Here is a 16062-nt window from a genome sequence, read left to right on the forward strand (position 1 = left end):
AAGACAAGACAGCGTCGGGCACGGGCGGGCGGGAGGCGGCGGCGGGCATCTGGCACACGGAAAGGGTGCGATGCTCAGGCAAAGGAGACGTGGGCAGCGGGAGAATGGGCTCCTTGGCGGAGAGATTAGTGGGACATGCTAAGAGAAAACACACGGTTATGGAGGGTGGTTACTGGTGAATGGTGCCTAGAGAGAGGGTGAGATTGCAAACGAACCAGGCGACGTACCAGAAGCAAATGAGAGGCACACCATGCTGCAAGCGGGATTAGCTCGACTTGGAAAAGGCCCCCCCCGCCCCGGGGAGCCTGCGGTGCAGTGGTGGCTCAGGAAATTTCAGCGGAGCCCTGGTGCTGTTGGGAGCCCTGGGCAGGTCAGCTCGGGTCTGCTACGCTAAAGCACCACGCTGCTGAGCAGGACCTGCGCATCGGTCCTCCCCGCGCCACCGCAGCACTGACCGAAGGGACGGTCCTTGCTCCGGTCGACGTGCAGGCTTTGCCCAAGCAGCCCTGGAAACTTGCTTTTTTTTGTTGCCAGCGACAATCCCACCCTTTCTCTAACCCCAGCCTGGGGGCTCTCCCAAGCCAAAGCTGCCTCTACTGCACGGGGTTAGACAGAGAGCTCGCTAAACGCTTGCTTCAGGTCTAGCGGGATCTGATGGCTGATCCGATTCAGATGCAGCATCCAGATTTCAAGCCACGACACTCAGCGAGCCAACAGAAAAGCCCACCCCGCTCGCCCTCGGCAGCTGGATTTGTGAAACCTCTCGCCTACGCGCGGGGACCCAGGAGAACAGCACTGCGAGGGGGAGAAACCCAGAACCCAACTGCCTGCCCCCTGTACGACAGCTTTAACCTGAAACTGGCCCGAGGAGACGCACAAGCCCAAAGCCAGCCTTCCCGCCTTCCTGCAGCCCCGAAGCTGGGGTGTAGGAGCTTCAGGGGAGCAGAGCACCAGACGGTGAGTTGTCCCTGCTTGCTGCTGCTGCGGAGGCACAGGCATCTCCCTAACCAACAGCCAGGCCCACAGAGCAATGGCCCTGCCCCTACAAACGGCTTTCGTTGCTGGGCTGCAGGGGAACTGCTGCCCGCAAGCCCCTTCCTTGCAGCTTGCAGGGAATCCACGCTGCAGCTGGAACGGTATTTACTTTACAGACCAAGACGTGGCAGCTCCAAAGGGCCCAGAACCTGCACGCCGAGCCCCTTCTGTAACGGGCAGCCATCTCCCCTTTTGCTTCTCCCTCCCTGACCGTGGTGCCAGAGGACTGTACAATCACAGCAGCAGGTCTGACTTTTGGGCTGGGTTTTAACGTCTGTTTATCAAGGCAGAACTCCACGATAAACTTGCCCCGAGGCTGTGCAGATTCCCATGGTTACTGGATTTCTTTAAACGTTTCTTCTCCCACAGGCCCACAAATGCCGAACGGCTTTGCGAAGCGGCACGGAAATGAAAAGCACTAAAATGGATCGGTTTGCCTTTCCAAATGCTGGATGCTTTCTTTCCGACGGGCAGCAGAGTCTCTTGGGATGCGAGCCTCCGTGCACGCACTTCCTAAAGGAAGTTTACTTTGGGCCTCTACATGGGCAGCAACCCATGCATTCCAGTTTGTACAGCTGATTCCTCATTAGATGGAAGGAGACAACAGAAACCATTAGCCTGCTCTGCCTGATGGTACGAATTCCAGCAAGTTCACCCCTTAGGCAGTCTCACAACCCACTTGAGTGGCTGACGAGGAGAGCTTGATGAAGGGAGACTAATGTAGGATGAAATCTGTGATAAAAGGATCCTCCATCAGACTTCCCGGGACTCTCCAGCCGCCCCTCGACCACTGCACTGGGAAGCTCCCCTCTTTTCTCTAACCTCCCTCTGCAAGTGCTGTAACCTCTGTCTCTACCACAGACCAGTAAATTAACTATTGCTCCAGTTAGTCACGATATCTGGGTCATTAGGATAGGCCTCATTTTTCATCCGCTCCCTCCTTTTGCAGGATGAGCTCGCGAGCCTCAGGCCAGCGTGTGGGATGGAGGCGCAGTGCCAAGGGATGGAGAGCAGCGGGGCGGACACCGGGGAGCTGGAGGAGGCCTGGAGAGCAGGACGAGGAGGTTACTGGGCAAGGAAGACTCTTGCCCAGCCACGGATCAACCTAAAGAAGCAGCAATTACGGGTAAAGGAACTTTAGGGCAGCCCAGGACACGCCCTCTGCACCTGAGATGGGGGCCACCATTTCACATGCTACAGGCCTTAGTGGGAAAAGCATTTGTAGGCATCACTGACCCACTCCTCCGCCTGGCTAAGAGCAAAACGGCTATTTTTTTCTCCAAGACCTGGCTGTGGCTGAAGTTTAGATCGAGGCATGCAGAGTCATTCAAGCATGCACACTCAGGGTCCCGCGCTCCCAACACAGCAAACAGGAAAACGTGCCCCACCGTGTCCAAATCCTCTCCGTGAGGGCTAGCTGTGTTGGCAAGGGTGGGAGGAGCAGAAGGTGAGAAAGCCGTATTCCCCAGGGAAGAGCCAGAGAGCCTGCATTTCATACGGATCTTGGGCACACTGACTTCTCCCCGCCCCTTCCCCCGTGAAACAATTAGCCGCAAATAAACCAGTCAGTCATTAAGAGAAGAAGGGCTCTCGTTTGCCATGGAGGTGTGAGCAGTGCATGCAAAAGTGGGCCGCTCCAGTGGGCAGCTGCGTCGCTTGGTGGGTGCCGGTTTGTTTACCTACGTGGCAGGGAACCTGGGCTCGGGTTCATTTCAGTTATCCCATGAGACCTGCTCAATAACGGACTGTTGAAGGAAAAAGCAAAATCAAGAAACAAACCAAAAAACAAAACAAAACAAAACAAAACAAAACAAGAAGCTCATAAATCCTAAATGCATTGGCGTTCGCGCAGCCCCAGCTCCCCCCCCCCGGCCCCGGCAGCGACGCGAGCAGGCAGCGTGCCCAGGCAGAGCCCATGCTTGCTCTCCTCTCCTCCTTCCCCCGCCGAGCCACACACACGGGAACACCACACAATGAGTGAGCTGAGTTGAAGTGGGGAAGGGAAACCCAACATCAGACCTGGCCCAGAGGGTCTGGGCTGCCCCTGAAACACGCAGAGATGCTCTCTGTGTTTACTCGGTGCAGCGCAGAACCCCCCCCCCCCAAGCTGAGGAGCTGCTGCTCGCAGAGCTTGGGTGGGGACCGTTTCCCCAGCACGGGCACCGAGCTAGAAGAAGCCTTTTTGCCTGCCCGGCTCCTCTCTCTGCCCAAGGTCCCAACCACTTCAAACATCAGCACGAGACACCAGGTATCCAGAGGCAAAGCAGCTTTTGCCCATGCTGACCTTCCTTCCAGCTGACCTATGGTTAACGGTGACTTCTGAGCGGCCTTATTGGCCCTTTTCATCCCTGTGGTCCCACAGCAACAGCTCTCATGTAACCCTGGCTGTCAGCAGGCCAAGCAGGTGAGCTTGGCATAGCATTGCTGGGCTTTGGGACCAACAGGGAGTACAGAACAGCCAGAGAAAACACGGGGCCATCTGCACCATGTTCACACCCAAGCAAAGCGTGTGTTAACTATGCCCAGGCCCAAGGCATCATTGTTCCATAAAAACACCAAAACTCTGGCAGCAAGGAACACTAAAACCTAGAACGATGTGCACATTTCTACCTATTGACACCACCTAAACTTCAACTGAAAATACTGGGAGGGTCCTCCTGTGAAAGACCAAAGAACAGGGTGAACTTCATCCTTTTTTTTCAAGCGGGGAGCAGCTTCACCCCTCGATCTCAGCAGAGTCAGGAGTGTGCGTGCCCTGCCGGGCATCCCAGGGGGATTGGGCCCTGCCTGGCTGCACAGCCAGATGTTTCACGGTCAAAAGCTCGCTTTTCATCCCAGTGCCATCCAGGTGAGCACTAGTGACTGGGAAATGCTCTGTTTTCTTCCCCTACCCATTTCCTCCCACCTGGGACCCCCACCAGAGGGTAACGCCGGGCATTCCCATCACAGAGGCAGGAGATCTGAGCTCACCTTTGACCTGATATTCCTTAGTTGCCGGCTAACACTGGATCTGTCTTTCTTCAAGAAATCAGGGTTGCTTTTTGATTTCATAATATCTGGGAAGAAACAAAAGAAACGGCGTTAGGGTGGTGCCCACTGCCTTCCTGCAAGGAGCAGGGCGGGGACTCTTCTGCCCTCCCAGCCCCGGCAAGTGCCCCGATGAGCCCGCCTCAAGCAGCGCTGCTGGAAGGGCAGAGGGGACTCTCGGGGGTCTCTGCTCCTCGGCACTGTGGGCAGCAGGAGGTTTTCCCAATGCCAAGTGCCAGAAAGCTTTCAAAACCCATCAGCTTCCCATCTGCGGGCTGGAAGGAGAGGAACTGCCACAGCAGGGCAGCTCTGGCGAGGCTCTGCGAGGAGCGGAGGTGGGAAGCAGCAGGGAACAGTAAAAAAAGCACCACGCCAAGCCCTACACTCGGACCCGTTACTGCACAAGGGCTGGTACGCCAGGGCGTTAGCTCGGGAAACCCAGCTGCCAGAGGAGGACTGACCATATCCCGATACAGTGGTGTTCACAGGGGATTTCTCTCCCTGAGCTTCTGTGGCTGCTTTCAGCTGCTCTTTCAACCTGCTGATATCACAGTCTGCCTTGGCCTTCACGATGCTCAGCTCCGTGTAGATGTCTTTGTACTTGTCGCTGGCGTATTTCTTATCCTGGCAAAGGGAACAAGAACAACCCAACGGAGTCAGGCAGACAGCTGGGGCCGAGGGGTTTGTGAATGCACTGAAGAGGAGCTTGGCAAACGCTGACGAAGAAGAGCTGGCACCGGGGAGAAATGCTCAGCCGGGGCAACGCACACACGCTCTCAAAGCAGCGTCTAACAGCAGTCCGGGACTTGAGGTGGTCAGAAAGCCGTGAGCCCAGCGTGAGCACACAGCGCTGCCCACACACGCAGCCCCTCCGTTACAGGATGACTTGTTTGTGGGTTTTCATTTGAGCAAAGGCACGGAATTCAAGCAGAATTCCCAGAAATGGCCTTGGCAAAGAGGCTGTCCAGAGCAAACCAGATCCGATGCCGGGAGGCTGGGCAGATCTCTAACACTAATTATTTTTGCCATTGAAGTCTGATTTGATGTGACAGGAAATGGGGGGGAAAAAAACACTGAAGGGGATGTTTTCCCACTCAGTCTCTCTTGTGGGGGTAAGTCCTAAGCTGATACGGTTGTGGAGTGCTTTACTGATGACACCAAAATGCCTATTCAATTCCATTCAGGGCAAAAACTACGTATTGTCTCAAATCTGGGTGTAAGTGAGCTGAAACCTAAGCACACACACACAGGAGCAGAGCACAGCCTGTAAGAGGATTTGCAGAAACATCCCTGGCATTACCCTCAGTGCTGTCTGCAGCTCGTCTTTGAGGGAGCTGATCTCCTGCTTCAGGTACTGGATTTCTGATTCTTTGACCCGCAGCAGGACCTGCAGGAACAAAAGCAGCACGTTTGCCCCCAAGCAGACACAGTACAACCCCGAGACACTCGCCTGCTGTGCCTGGTGACAACCGAGCCAGGGCTGGAGGCTCAGCCCTGTGCTGACCCCACGCCAGCACCGCTCAGCTGCTGGTTCACTTGTCTTCTGATTCACAGAAGAAAATTACTCCTGGGTCTCGTGGGACCTTGCCCAAGCTTGCACCACTGATGTGCTCCCTGCACACCCCTCGGTTTCTGTCCCCAGTGCTTTACATGGACTGGAACCCAGGGGAGAAGCAGGGGCTGCAGAAGGAAGAGCGTGTGTCCGGCTCGATGTGGTGAGAAGGGAAGATTAGGACTCCAAAAGCTCATGGCCCCATTGTACCCCACGACGCACAGCGCCGACCCGATGCGTGGAGGGATGGGTGGCTGTGGGACGCTCCCGGGGGTCCACAGGGCCCACCCATGCTGCCCTGTCAGCCCGGCAGCGGCAGAGCTCACCTCCAGCTCGTAGGCATCCTTGCCCTGCGTGAGAGGCGATCCAGCAGCCTCTCCCCCGCCCTCCCCGGTCAGCAGGGTCCGCAATCGCGTGATCTCCGCAGCCAGGCGGTTATTCAGCTCCTGGGAAGAGGAGGAGAGGCCTTGTGGGAAGGGGGAGCATGGCTACGCCTCGGTGCAGAGCCCACCGTGCCGCCCGTCAGGCTGTTGGCCCGTCACCCCCCTCACTGCCCACGCTGGCCACCCCAAGGGGGACCCTCACCTGGTTGTGGGCGTTGAGCTCCTGGTTCTCCCGCTGGCACTGGCGGAGGGCCTGCCTCTCAGCCTCCAGCGCCTGCGCCAGGTGGGCGTTCTCCAAACACTTCTGCGAATACTGCTCCGAAAGCACCTCCAGCTCCCGCTGCACCGACTGCAGCTCCTCCCTGGCGAAACACACACCGGGTAGTGCCCTCCCTGCACACGCACACTCTTCCCTCCAGTGCCCCAGGAAAACCCATCAGGGATCTAAGCACCGAGGAGGAGGACGTGCACGCTTTCTTTGGTAAAAACCTCAAGCCCCGAGCAAGCCAGCCCTTCCCTCTCCTGGCACAGCAGTGCTTGGGCACCAGAGGGGACGGGAGCTCTTTCTCTAGGAGGCGAAATGGCAGCATTTCCTCAGGTTTCCAAAAACCGAGCTGAGATCCAGCAAGTTTGCCCTGGGCATTCGGGTCCAGGTGGATTTGCTCACCTACACCTTTTAGGTAGATGCATCAAGGGTGATAAAGCTGCTGGGCTGTTTTGCACAGCTCCGGTGTGAGGACAGCCTTGCCACCAAAAGCCAAGTGCTTTCCCCTCGCCTGCTTAGATTTGGTTGAACAACCCTGCCGCTGCAGCTGCGTGACAAGCAAGCACCGTGCCTGCACATCTGCCACTTCTGGTGACCAAACCTGCGTGGTCACGTTGACCTGGAGCCGGAAAGATTACAGGCAACCAGGAGGCTCTGATGGGCACAGTCAAGGCTGGGACCAAGGGAAGAGGTGTCTGCCACAACAGGTCTGCCCCTCAGTCATTCTCAGAGCTCTATTCCAACCTATATTCTATAAATCAAAGAGGAGAAAGGGGTCTCCCGCATGCGTGATCTTCCTGAAGGACGCAGCAACAGAGGACGACAATGGTCTTACAGGTATTGCCTTCGGAGGGCCTCGATGTCGGCATTGACGCTGCTGATCTGGGAGCGCTGGGACTTCTCCAGCTCTCGCTCCAGCTCCTCCCGGTGTGCGTTCTTCATGGCTTCGATGGCTGCAGGGGACGGCACAGCGTTAGCACCCAGCACCGCTCTGCCCAACGCCGCATTTTGTGTCTTTTTTTAATTAAGGGAACAAGAATCAAGTCACCCCAGCGTGTCTCCCTGCTGCTTTGCAGCCCCTTCAGTCTGTGCCCCTGGATGTGAAGTGGCAAAGGAGCTCCTGCAAAGCCCACTATCTAATAAAACTCCAATGATTGTCCAATTCACGTTGTTTCCTGAACTGTGGGACTCCTAACGCACAGGCCCTGGGCTCCAGCACTTTAAAACTTCCTGGGGCCCTGAAGAATCAATTCAGTGTGCAATCGGCAATCAATTAACCACAGGAATGATTAATGCTTTTCTGAGATGGAACAGAAAATGGATGAGACCATGTTACACTCAAGGAGAGGGATATCAAGCTTGAAGAAGGACCAGGAGATGGGCCTCCATCCAAAACATATGTCCCACCAGCCTCTCCCCATCTCCCTGCGATTCCCTCCCAGCCCTCGTCCCACCCCACGCTCTGCTCCTCCACACGGGAGCAAGCGCCATCCCCGTGTCCCCATCAACACGGAGCTGCCCCACCGCTGGGGACCCTCAGGCGTGCCCCCGTACCTGAAATGGTGGCAGCCGTTTCTTCGGCCAGCAGGCGGTCTTTCTCCTCCCGCAGCTTCTCCAGCTCCCGCTGGTGCTGCCGCTGCAGGTCCTCGATCTTCTTCTGGTGTGTCTCCTCCATGGCTGCAAAGCCCCTTTCACATGTTGCCTGCAAAAGGGACGAGGGGAAGGGGTTGGCCCAGGAGCCCCCAGGGAGCAGCGGGTAGGCCAGAAGTTCCACCATGGGGATCTTCTCCCTCCCCAACCATGGAGGAGCCGGCCGAGAATGGACCTTGCAAGGTCAGGGCTTGTCCTGCAGTCGCTTGACACCTGACAGCTCCAGCGAAAGGGAAGGACAGGGTAGGCCTGGGGTCAGACCCAATCAGGGAATGCAAATATATGTCAAAACCAACATCAACAAAAGCCTACTGTGCCCCTTCTGCTCTTTTTTTTTTGCAATGCCTGATTTTATGCGGCCACCTCTGGGGTGGAAAATAAATGACTCGTGACAGCAACAGGACCTTAATTCCCAACCGAGTATCGCTTCAAATACGGCACAGGCAATTATTTGCTAATTGCCTTACTGGGAGTGACCTTAGGCCAGGACACAGGAGCACACTCTGGGGACTTGGGGGTTGCCAGGAGCGAGATCCTGAAATCCAGCCCGGTCCTTCTGCCCCAGGCACAGACCCTGCTCCCGCCTCTGCAGCAGGACAAACTCAAAAGCCTGTTTCCAGTTCAGCCACCAGCCCGGCTGTCCTACCCAGTGCATCAAGGATCCCGGACGGACACACGGCTGCAGGACAGAGGCAGGATGGGCAGGCTTGAGCCCCATCAGACATCTGGGGGCAAACCTGATGCCAAGCACCGCACCAGGCTTTTCTCCCTCCTAATGTTATAGGCTGGCTTTATTTCCTGATTTCAACAGATTTCTTCTTGATTCACAGTCACGTTTTCCATGGTAAGAGAGAAGTGTCACCTAGGGAGCTGCTGGGACTCCATGGGAAGTTTCAGGGGGACAAATTCACTCTCCCAGGGACGAAAGTGCTCATGACAGCCTAACACCCGCTGACCTACGCTAACATACACTCTTCAGCATCACTTTGTTGTCTAATGCTCTGTAACCTGTGCCACTCATTCCCAGTTTTCAGCTCTGGTGCTTTATTCCCCTCCCCTTTAAGTTTGAATCATGAGGCATTCTTCCTTTTCTCAGCTTTTTTTTTTTTTTTTCCTTGAAACTCGTAACTCCAGAACCTGTCTGGACTTGGCTGACTACGGAGAAGCAGCCTTGCAGGATTCCTTCATTACACCTCTAACGCTGGAGGAAAATGGTGAGTGCTCCTCCATGGGCCTGGCTCTCGATTCAGTATTTAATGTATTGTAAATGCATTGCTGTAAATCCAGGACATTTGAACATGTACAAACCAGTATCTCGTCTTACTGGTGTTACATTCTCCCACCAGCTTCAGAAGAGAAGAACTGGGCACATTTAAACTGTAAACTGGACAGGTCTGCGATCACCTGGTTAGCTGTCTCACCAAGGGAAGTTTCTATTTGGCTGTCTGTCCCTCTGCTCCCTACAAAGCTGCACAGACAGGCCAGGTCACCCCGCTCTCCTCCCGGACCCCTCTGCCCAGAAGTTGCCGCTTGCCTTCCCACCAGGCAACCTGCAAGTTTTGGCAGAGCGAAGCTGGAAACACAGGCAGGAGGTCAGGTTCATTGCTCGTTGTTATTTTTCAGCCTCTAAATTTTGGTTCTGGCCTTTTTGCTTCTTCCAAAGCAAGAACATCCCCCGGTACAAGTGACCCCGTTCAGTGCCCGGCTTGCAGGACAAGGCTGACTCGAGCAGGGGTTCAAGAAGGGCTTTTCCTCCCCAAGGGTTAAGATGGAGGAGACAGGCAGCATTCAGTGAACACCACTGCTGCTCTCCCATCTCCCCAGCAGTTCTCCCTCCCCTGAACACCCGATTCACCCCCCATGGGATGCAGCAGAACTACTGCTCTCCCCAGGCTAAAACCAGCTTTTGGCTGGAGCTGAGCCACGCTTTACCCTCAGCCCAAACGTGCGCCGAGGATCTCATGGCTAGAAGCAAGCTCTCCCATGTTTTTGCCGACTCTGAAGAACGACTGCTCCGTGAAGGCCTCGCCGGTGTGGCCTCTGCCTTTTGGCTGCCCGTTCCAGCTGGAAGCTTCCCTTGGTGCTGCTGAGAGTCCTCTACTGCCCCAAACCCACTTCCTAATGGAAATGCTCTCCAATGAAAAGCAAACCACCAAACCCAAGAGGTTTTTTGAGACGCTGCACCATCTCAGGCTAGCTTTGCAGCCAGTCTGACTGGCGGAGCAATCTGAACGACGGCATTTCATTGCCAGTGGTTTTTTTCTGCACCTAGCCTGGGTTTCCCCTAACTGTGCACTGTTTGTTGTGTAAAGAATCACTGGTGTACGTCACCAGGGTGGTTCTCCTCGCAGCCTCATGCAGAGGAGCTTTGCTTTGCTACAGAATTTCGCATCCGTTTGCAGCCACTTTCCCCAGGAACATACATTTTGAGAGCGTTAAGTTTCCATTTCATCCTACGTTTTTGAGGGCAGCAGAGACAGACTGGAGATTTGATCAGACTGGGAAAGACAGAGTTGAGGAACGCTTCTAAAGGGAAGTCACGAATAAAATGTACGCCCCAGGTACGAGGAGAAACACCGTGGTCTTCACACTGAAGGAGAGCGAAACGTTACCAAGCTCCTCTGAAACCCTCCCTCCCTCTACGCGCAGAGACCGTCTCCAATCATCATCCCTCCCACCGAGACCAAGCCCTCAGCAATGCATTTAGAATACCCCAGCATGGAGAAAAGGGAAACACCATGCTTTACAGAGGCCTTTCCAACACTTTGGGGCTTGCTTCGGCATGCTGGCTCTCTCAGGGGACGCCCCTCGGTTCAGCAAGCAAACCCCGGGACCGAATGCACCCTCCCGTACGCTCCGCAGCGGAAAGCGTTAAACGTATCAAGACCTTTAAGTTTTCAAAGTCTTTCTGGTATTTTTCCCTCAAGGTGGAAGCATTCCCCTCCAGATGCTTGTTCTCCAGCTCGTCCCTCATGACGTTCATCTGGGCCTCCAGCTCCTGGATGCGTTCCCTCAGGCCGTGCATGGAGTCCAGGTCACCGCCGGGGCCCTGCCCGGTGCCACCTGCCTCACCGGCCGCCCAGGCGTCCCCATCGCCCGAGCCCGCCGCGGGGGACGCCTCCGGGTGCTGCCTCTGGTACTCGTCGAGGGTCTCCTGCAGGCGCTGCAGGTTCTGGCTGTAGTGCTCCTGCAGCGCCTGCAGCTCCTCACCATGGATGACCTGCAGCTCCTTGATCTTGGCCTGGAACTTGTCCTCTAGCATTTGCATCTGCTCCAGGTGATACTGTTCCATGTTCTGCTTGTCACGGACAATGGCATCCAGCTGGTTGAGGCCCTCCGTCCTCTCGGCCTTCAGAGCATCCTCTGTCCTGTTCAGCTGCTCTATCACGTTTCGAATCTCCTCCTCATACCGTCCCTGTAACTCGCTCAAGCTCTTGCTGTGTTTATGCTCCTCTTCCTCCAAGAGCCTTCGCTGACTGTCAAGCTGGGACACCTTCGCTTTGAGATCGGCGTTCTCCCGTTCAAGCATGGCGATCACTTCGGTGTACTCACCCTGCTGCTTTCTGAGCAAGTCTTCGTACTCGTCCCGAAGGAGAGAGACGGTCTTCACGCGCTCCTGGCAAAGCGCGTCCATGCTCTGCAAGGACTCCTTGTAGGACTTCATCTCTCTCTCGTACTCCAGTCGGACTTTGCAAGCGGCATAACAAACCTGAGCCTGAACAATTGCATCATGGACTAACAAGGAAGAATACCGTTCGAGGTCTCCCATGCACGAATGATATGAAAGACTCTGAGATATCTTCAGGAGCTTCTGACAGTCTCTCATTGCCTCCTCAGGAGGCAGAGAGAGTAAGGCAACAGATATCTCCTTCAGAACATTTGATTTGTCCTTTAGTTGTTGGGCAAGATCTTCCTGAATAGAAACAAGAGCTTCACTACTATGGTCCGGCAGGCTGCCAATCTCCTCCACCTTGGCTAAATCCTGACACGACACCATTTGGAGACGGCTCCCGTCCCAGGAGATTTGGGTTCGTTCCGAAGCATCTTTTTGAATTTCAAATGCTTCAGAAATCTGGTGCATAACTCTGTCAAAATCAGGAGTCCTGTATGCTTTAATGATCTCCTCCAACATGCATTTATGCTGCTGGAGAGCTGTTTTAGTATTATGGAGGTCTTCTTCGATTGTTTTTAATCTCTGATGAAAAGATTCTCTCATTTTCTGTGCAACAAACCCAAGTTCTGCCTTGATCAACGTAGCATCTGCTACAGCACTGAGAAAACACGGAGAAAAGCCCAAACCTGTTGTTTCTGTTTTGCCCTCGGCTTCTCCTTCTCTGGCGCTCAAGTGCACTCTCAGCTCCTCCACCTGGCTCCAGAACTCACCTTCCAGCAGCAGCTTCTTAGATAGGACGCTGGCCAAGTCGACTGCTGTATGAGAAACATTTGCTGGCTCCAACAAAGCCACCTCAGCCGTTCCCTGGATCTCTCTCAGAAGCTGAGATATCTCAGAGCTGGCGTTTTTCAAAGACTCCGCTATTTGGTTGATGAGAGAGGCCTCAAATGCCACTCTCTCAGAAAGCCATCTCAGCTGGCCGGCGTCAAACATTTCTGCTTGCTGCTCCTTGGAGACGTGCTCCTCTTCGCCCAAAAAACCTCCTTCTGGAGCGGGGCTTTCCGTGATTAGGCTTTCATTCTGCTGATACTCCGATGGGACTGGCGCCCCTCTCAAGGCTTGGATTGCATTTGATAAGGTTGTTTCCATGCTGGACAGAGTAACGAGGAACAAATCACCCTCTTTTTCCTTGTCTGATTCGGGCAAAGATCTTAGTTGCTCCCTGCACTTCTCTAAGCAAGTCAGCGCTTGATCATTTTTCATTTGGAAACCTCCCAGCTCGCTAACGTGATTTTCTATGAGCTTGAACTTTTCCTGCCTCTCGCTCTCCAGCTGCGAGATCAAAGCACTGACTTGGGATAAGCTGGTCTGAAGTTGTTCCCGCAGCTGAGACTCTGTGCTGGCCCACTGATGGTGGAGGGCGATGAGCGTCTCCTGATTATGGCCGTGCTGGCTCTCCAGCTTCATCGTTACGTCTTTGAGTTTTTCCTCTGTAATATAAAGTTTGGTTTCCAGGGAATGGATGATTGAGAGATAGGTGTCAGAGTCGCTTGTCCCTGACGATGGGTAACCAAGAGCTGGCTCTGATGACATGCTTTCTTCAGACAGCGATCTGTCTTGGCTCGTGTCTGAAGAGGTGCTGCTTGTCCAGTTTTTCTCCGATCCATCCGGATGGATGTATTTTTGGCACTGGATGCTTGAGAAACGGATTCTTTGCCTCTTGGCCCCCATGATTCCTACATCAGCCTTTGCTAAGGCTTTCTGAACCAACTCTTGGTCCTGGAGCTCTACAGCTTTGGACGGGGAGCCAAAGTCCTCCGCTTGCCTCTGGCTGGTCTCAAGAACCTCGTCCTCCTCCTCCTTCAGTGCGTAAGTCAGAGCTGGGAGGACATCCTGAGTTTGCAGAGGCTGCCCCAGTTGGGATGGATGACTTTCATCAGCCTCGAGACTGGGGCCAAGGTCTTCTGCCTCCTCAGCACATGGACCTGTGCCTACACTAGCTAGTTTCTTTAAAGCCTCCTCCTTGGCCTTTAGCTTTACTTTAGTCTCCTCTAAACTGCTATCTAAAGCAACCATTTTAACAAAAGCCTCACTGAGATCTTGATCTTTCTTCTCCACAATTCTCAAGTGCATTTCCTTAACATGTCTCAGCTCTTCTTCTTTTTCTTTCAGCACCTTCTGCACACCCTGGAACTGATCCGACATCTCCTCAAATGATTGCTCCAGATTCTGGTAGTTGGTCTCTTCCATTTTCAACTTCGCTTGCAGCTTTGCAACTTCGTTATCCGACTCAGCAACCTGATTCATGAGCTCATGGAACCGACATTTGATCTGATCTCTCTCTCTTTCGAGCTCCTTGATGTGCTCGGCGAGCTTCTGGATGCTGGCCTCCTTCATCACCAGCTGCTCCTCCAGCTGGTGGACAAGCTCGCTGCCTTCAAACTTTGCACTCAGTTTCTCCTTCTGCAGAATCTCCATTTGCTGCTCGCTGTTTTGCAGCTGGTTCTCATACTCATTGGCCTTATCCTCCACCTCCTTCAGGCTCCGTATTAAAACCTGCTTTTCCCTCTCGCAGCTCTCCAGCAGAGCCTCGTAATTCTTCTGCAGCTTCTCCTCCATGAGGATCCGCGTTTGCTCGCTCGCGTTCAGCTGCCTGCTCAGGTCCGCGATCCTGTCTTGGAGCCGCTGCACCTCCTTCTGATGGTCCCTCTGCAAAGCCTGCTGCATCTCGAGGTCCCGCAGCTCCTGAGTCTTCTCCAGGAGCAGAGCCTCTGCACTCTTCAGCTTCTGCTCGCTGGCCTTCAGCTGGGAGCTGAGCGCAGCCTCACCGTGCTGCCACTCCTCCAGCTGCTCTCTGGCCTTCTCCTTCTCGCTCCTCAGGTCGCTCCTGAGCTTGGCCAGGGTCTGCTCCTTGATGGAGAGCTCGGCCGCCGCGTTACTGAGCCTCGCCTGCAGGCTCTGAATCTCGGCTTCGTGGTGCCGGATCACGTCCTTGGCCTCGGCGTAGCTGCGCTTCAGCGACTGAATCTGCTGATTGATCAGCTCTTGACGCTGGCATTGGGCTTCCAGCTCACTTTGGAGGTCTTGGTTGACTTTGTGGAGCCTCTGCCAGGCACCTGATGGCGAGGCGGCCACCTCGGTCTTAAAAAAATTGATTAAATACTAGATTAGTAACACTCTTGGCTCTCCCTTCTGAGTGTCACACCTCTGGCCAGGCAGGCCACGGAAAAGCTCCTTGCAGTGATTTGGCTGCTACCCACATGCTCCAATTGGGATGATTTGTTCTTGGTACAATTTTTGTTTGTTTGTTTTAACCAACTTTTTTTTTTTTTTTTTTTAAATGAGCGACAACTGCTTTCCAGTAACAGAAAACATGGACCACAACATCAAAACAGCTGTACAGTAACAGGCTAAAAGGAAAAAAAAAAAACCAAGATCAAACAGAACCAACAAAACAATGAAAAAGAAACACCAGCAGTAAAACAGAGACAGACAGACGAGAGAAAAACGGGAAGGGTGAGAAGGAGGAGGGGATGGGAACAGGTCGAGAAGAAAGGAACTGCTTTTTTAGTGTGTTTGCTCATTTTGTTGTGAAACAAAAAGTGCACAGTTCAGGTAACACAGTCCTACCGACCAAAAGCAACAACAGAAAGTGAGGTGACAGCAAATGACATCACATCCCACCCAAACGCAGGGAGACAGGACAGCCGGCGTGGCGATGTCATTTCTGTGACTGCCAAACAGGACTTAGTGGCTGCTCATCGCATTAAAGAGATGTTGTTATGCTAAAGTTTAAGACTAGGGAGGATCTAATTTCTCTACCTGCAAAAAAAAAAACCAAAACCAAACAACAAAGGACAAAATAAAAAGCCCGACAAGTGAAGGGAGGGAAAAGGTGTGATGAGAACGTAAAATAAAAGAAACCAACCTTTGTGAGATTCAAACCAAAGCAATGTAGCATGCAAAGAGAAAACTCACAGAGAGAGTCATGCAAAAGGCGACAGAAATTATGTATCTTTAAAAAAAAATACACAGACAGGAAGAGGCGAGAGAAGCACAGCGTTAAGCCTAGGAATTTGGCCTGCCTTGCTGTACTCTGGTTGCTGATAAGGAAAGCCCACAGATGTGACACTCAGTTATGTTAAGTTAAATTTCATGCTTTACACCAAAATACATGCAAGAACATCTGCCCGGGACAGGTTAGTACGTGACCCCTCCCGCCCACCGTCACCGGAGCCAGGGGATGTCTCCGGCCCGTTTGCGAGGAGCAGGAGCCCCTGTTGTTTCTCCCGGTAGGGCTCAAAGTCGGGGTGCCCCGTCCCGAGGAAGCTCAGAGAGAGAGAGGGGTTACACGAGGCCGGAGAGGCTTCGGTGCAGGTCACATGCATCGGGGTGGGTATCTCAGTGGCCGCCTTACGAAACGTGCAGCATCTTTTATGTCGGGGCAGTGTCTGGGGGTTCGTACGGGGCTGGCACATGCTGCCAAGGAGGGGTTGGTGCCCCCTGGGAAGCTCAGGAGGGATGGGCTGGCAGCAGT

At 54.0% G+C, this 16062-nt stretch overlaps 1 protein-coding gene across 5 annotated transcripts in view; it reads right to left on the reverse strand.

The window, feature by feature from the left end:
* Positions 1-16062, reverse strand: part of MPRIP (myosin phosphatase Rho interacting protein) — an 80980-nt gene that overhangs the window by 235 nt on the left and 64683 nt on the right. For 3 of the 5 annotated variants that reach the window (XM_086473287.1, XM_086473288.1, XM_086473290.1), the window contains 8 exons: positions 10800-14666; positions 7817-7964; positions 7098-7215; positions 6200-6359; positions 5941-6060; positions 5363-5449; positions 4524-4686; positions 4006-4091 (listed from right to left, as the gene is read on the reverse strand). In XM_086473287.1, coding sequence (XP_086329413.1) covers positions 4006-4091; positions 4524-4686; positions 5363-5449; positions 5941-6060; positions 6200-6359; positions 7098-7215; positions 7817-7964; positions 10800-14666 — 4749 coding nt within the window. Of the gene's footprint in view, positions 1-2601; positions 2781-4005; positions 4092-4523; positions 4687-5362; positions 5450-5940; positions 6061-6199; positions 6360-7097; positions 7216-7816; positions 7965-10799; positions 14667-16062 lie in introns of those variants that run through there. The other 2 variants (XM_086473289.1, XM_086473291.1) reach the window with 2 other exon arrangements.

The sequence above is a fragment of the Leptosomus discolor genome, chromosome 14 (assembly GCF_034619465.1).
Source record: "Leptosomus discolor isolate bLepDis1 chromosome 14, bLepDis1.hap2, whole genome shotgun sequence".
NCBI classification, from domain to species: domain Eukaryota; kingdom Metazoa; phylum Chordata; class Aves; order Leptosomiformes; family Leptosomidae; genus Leptosomus; species Leptosomus discolor.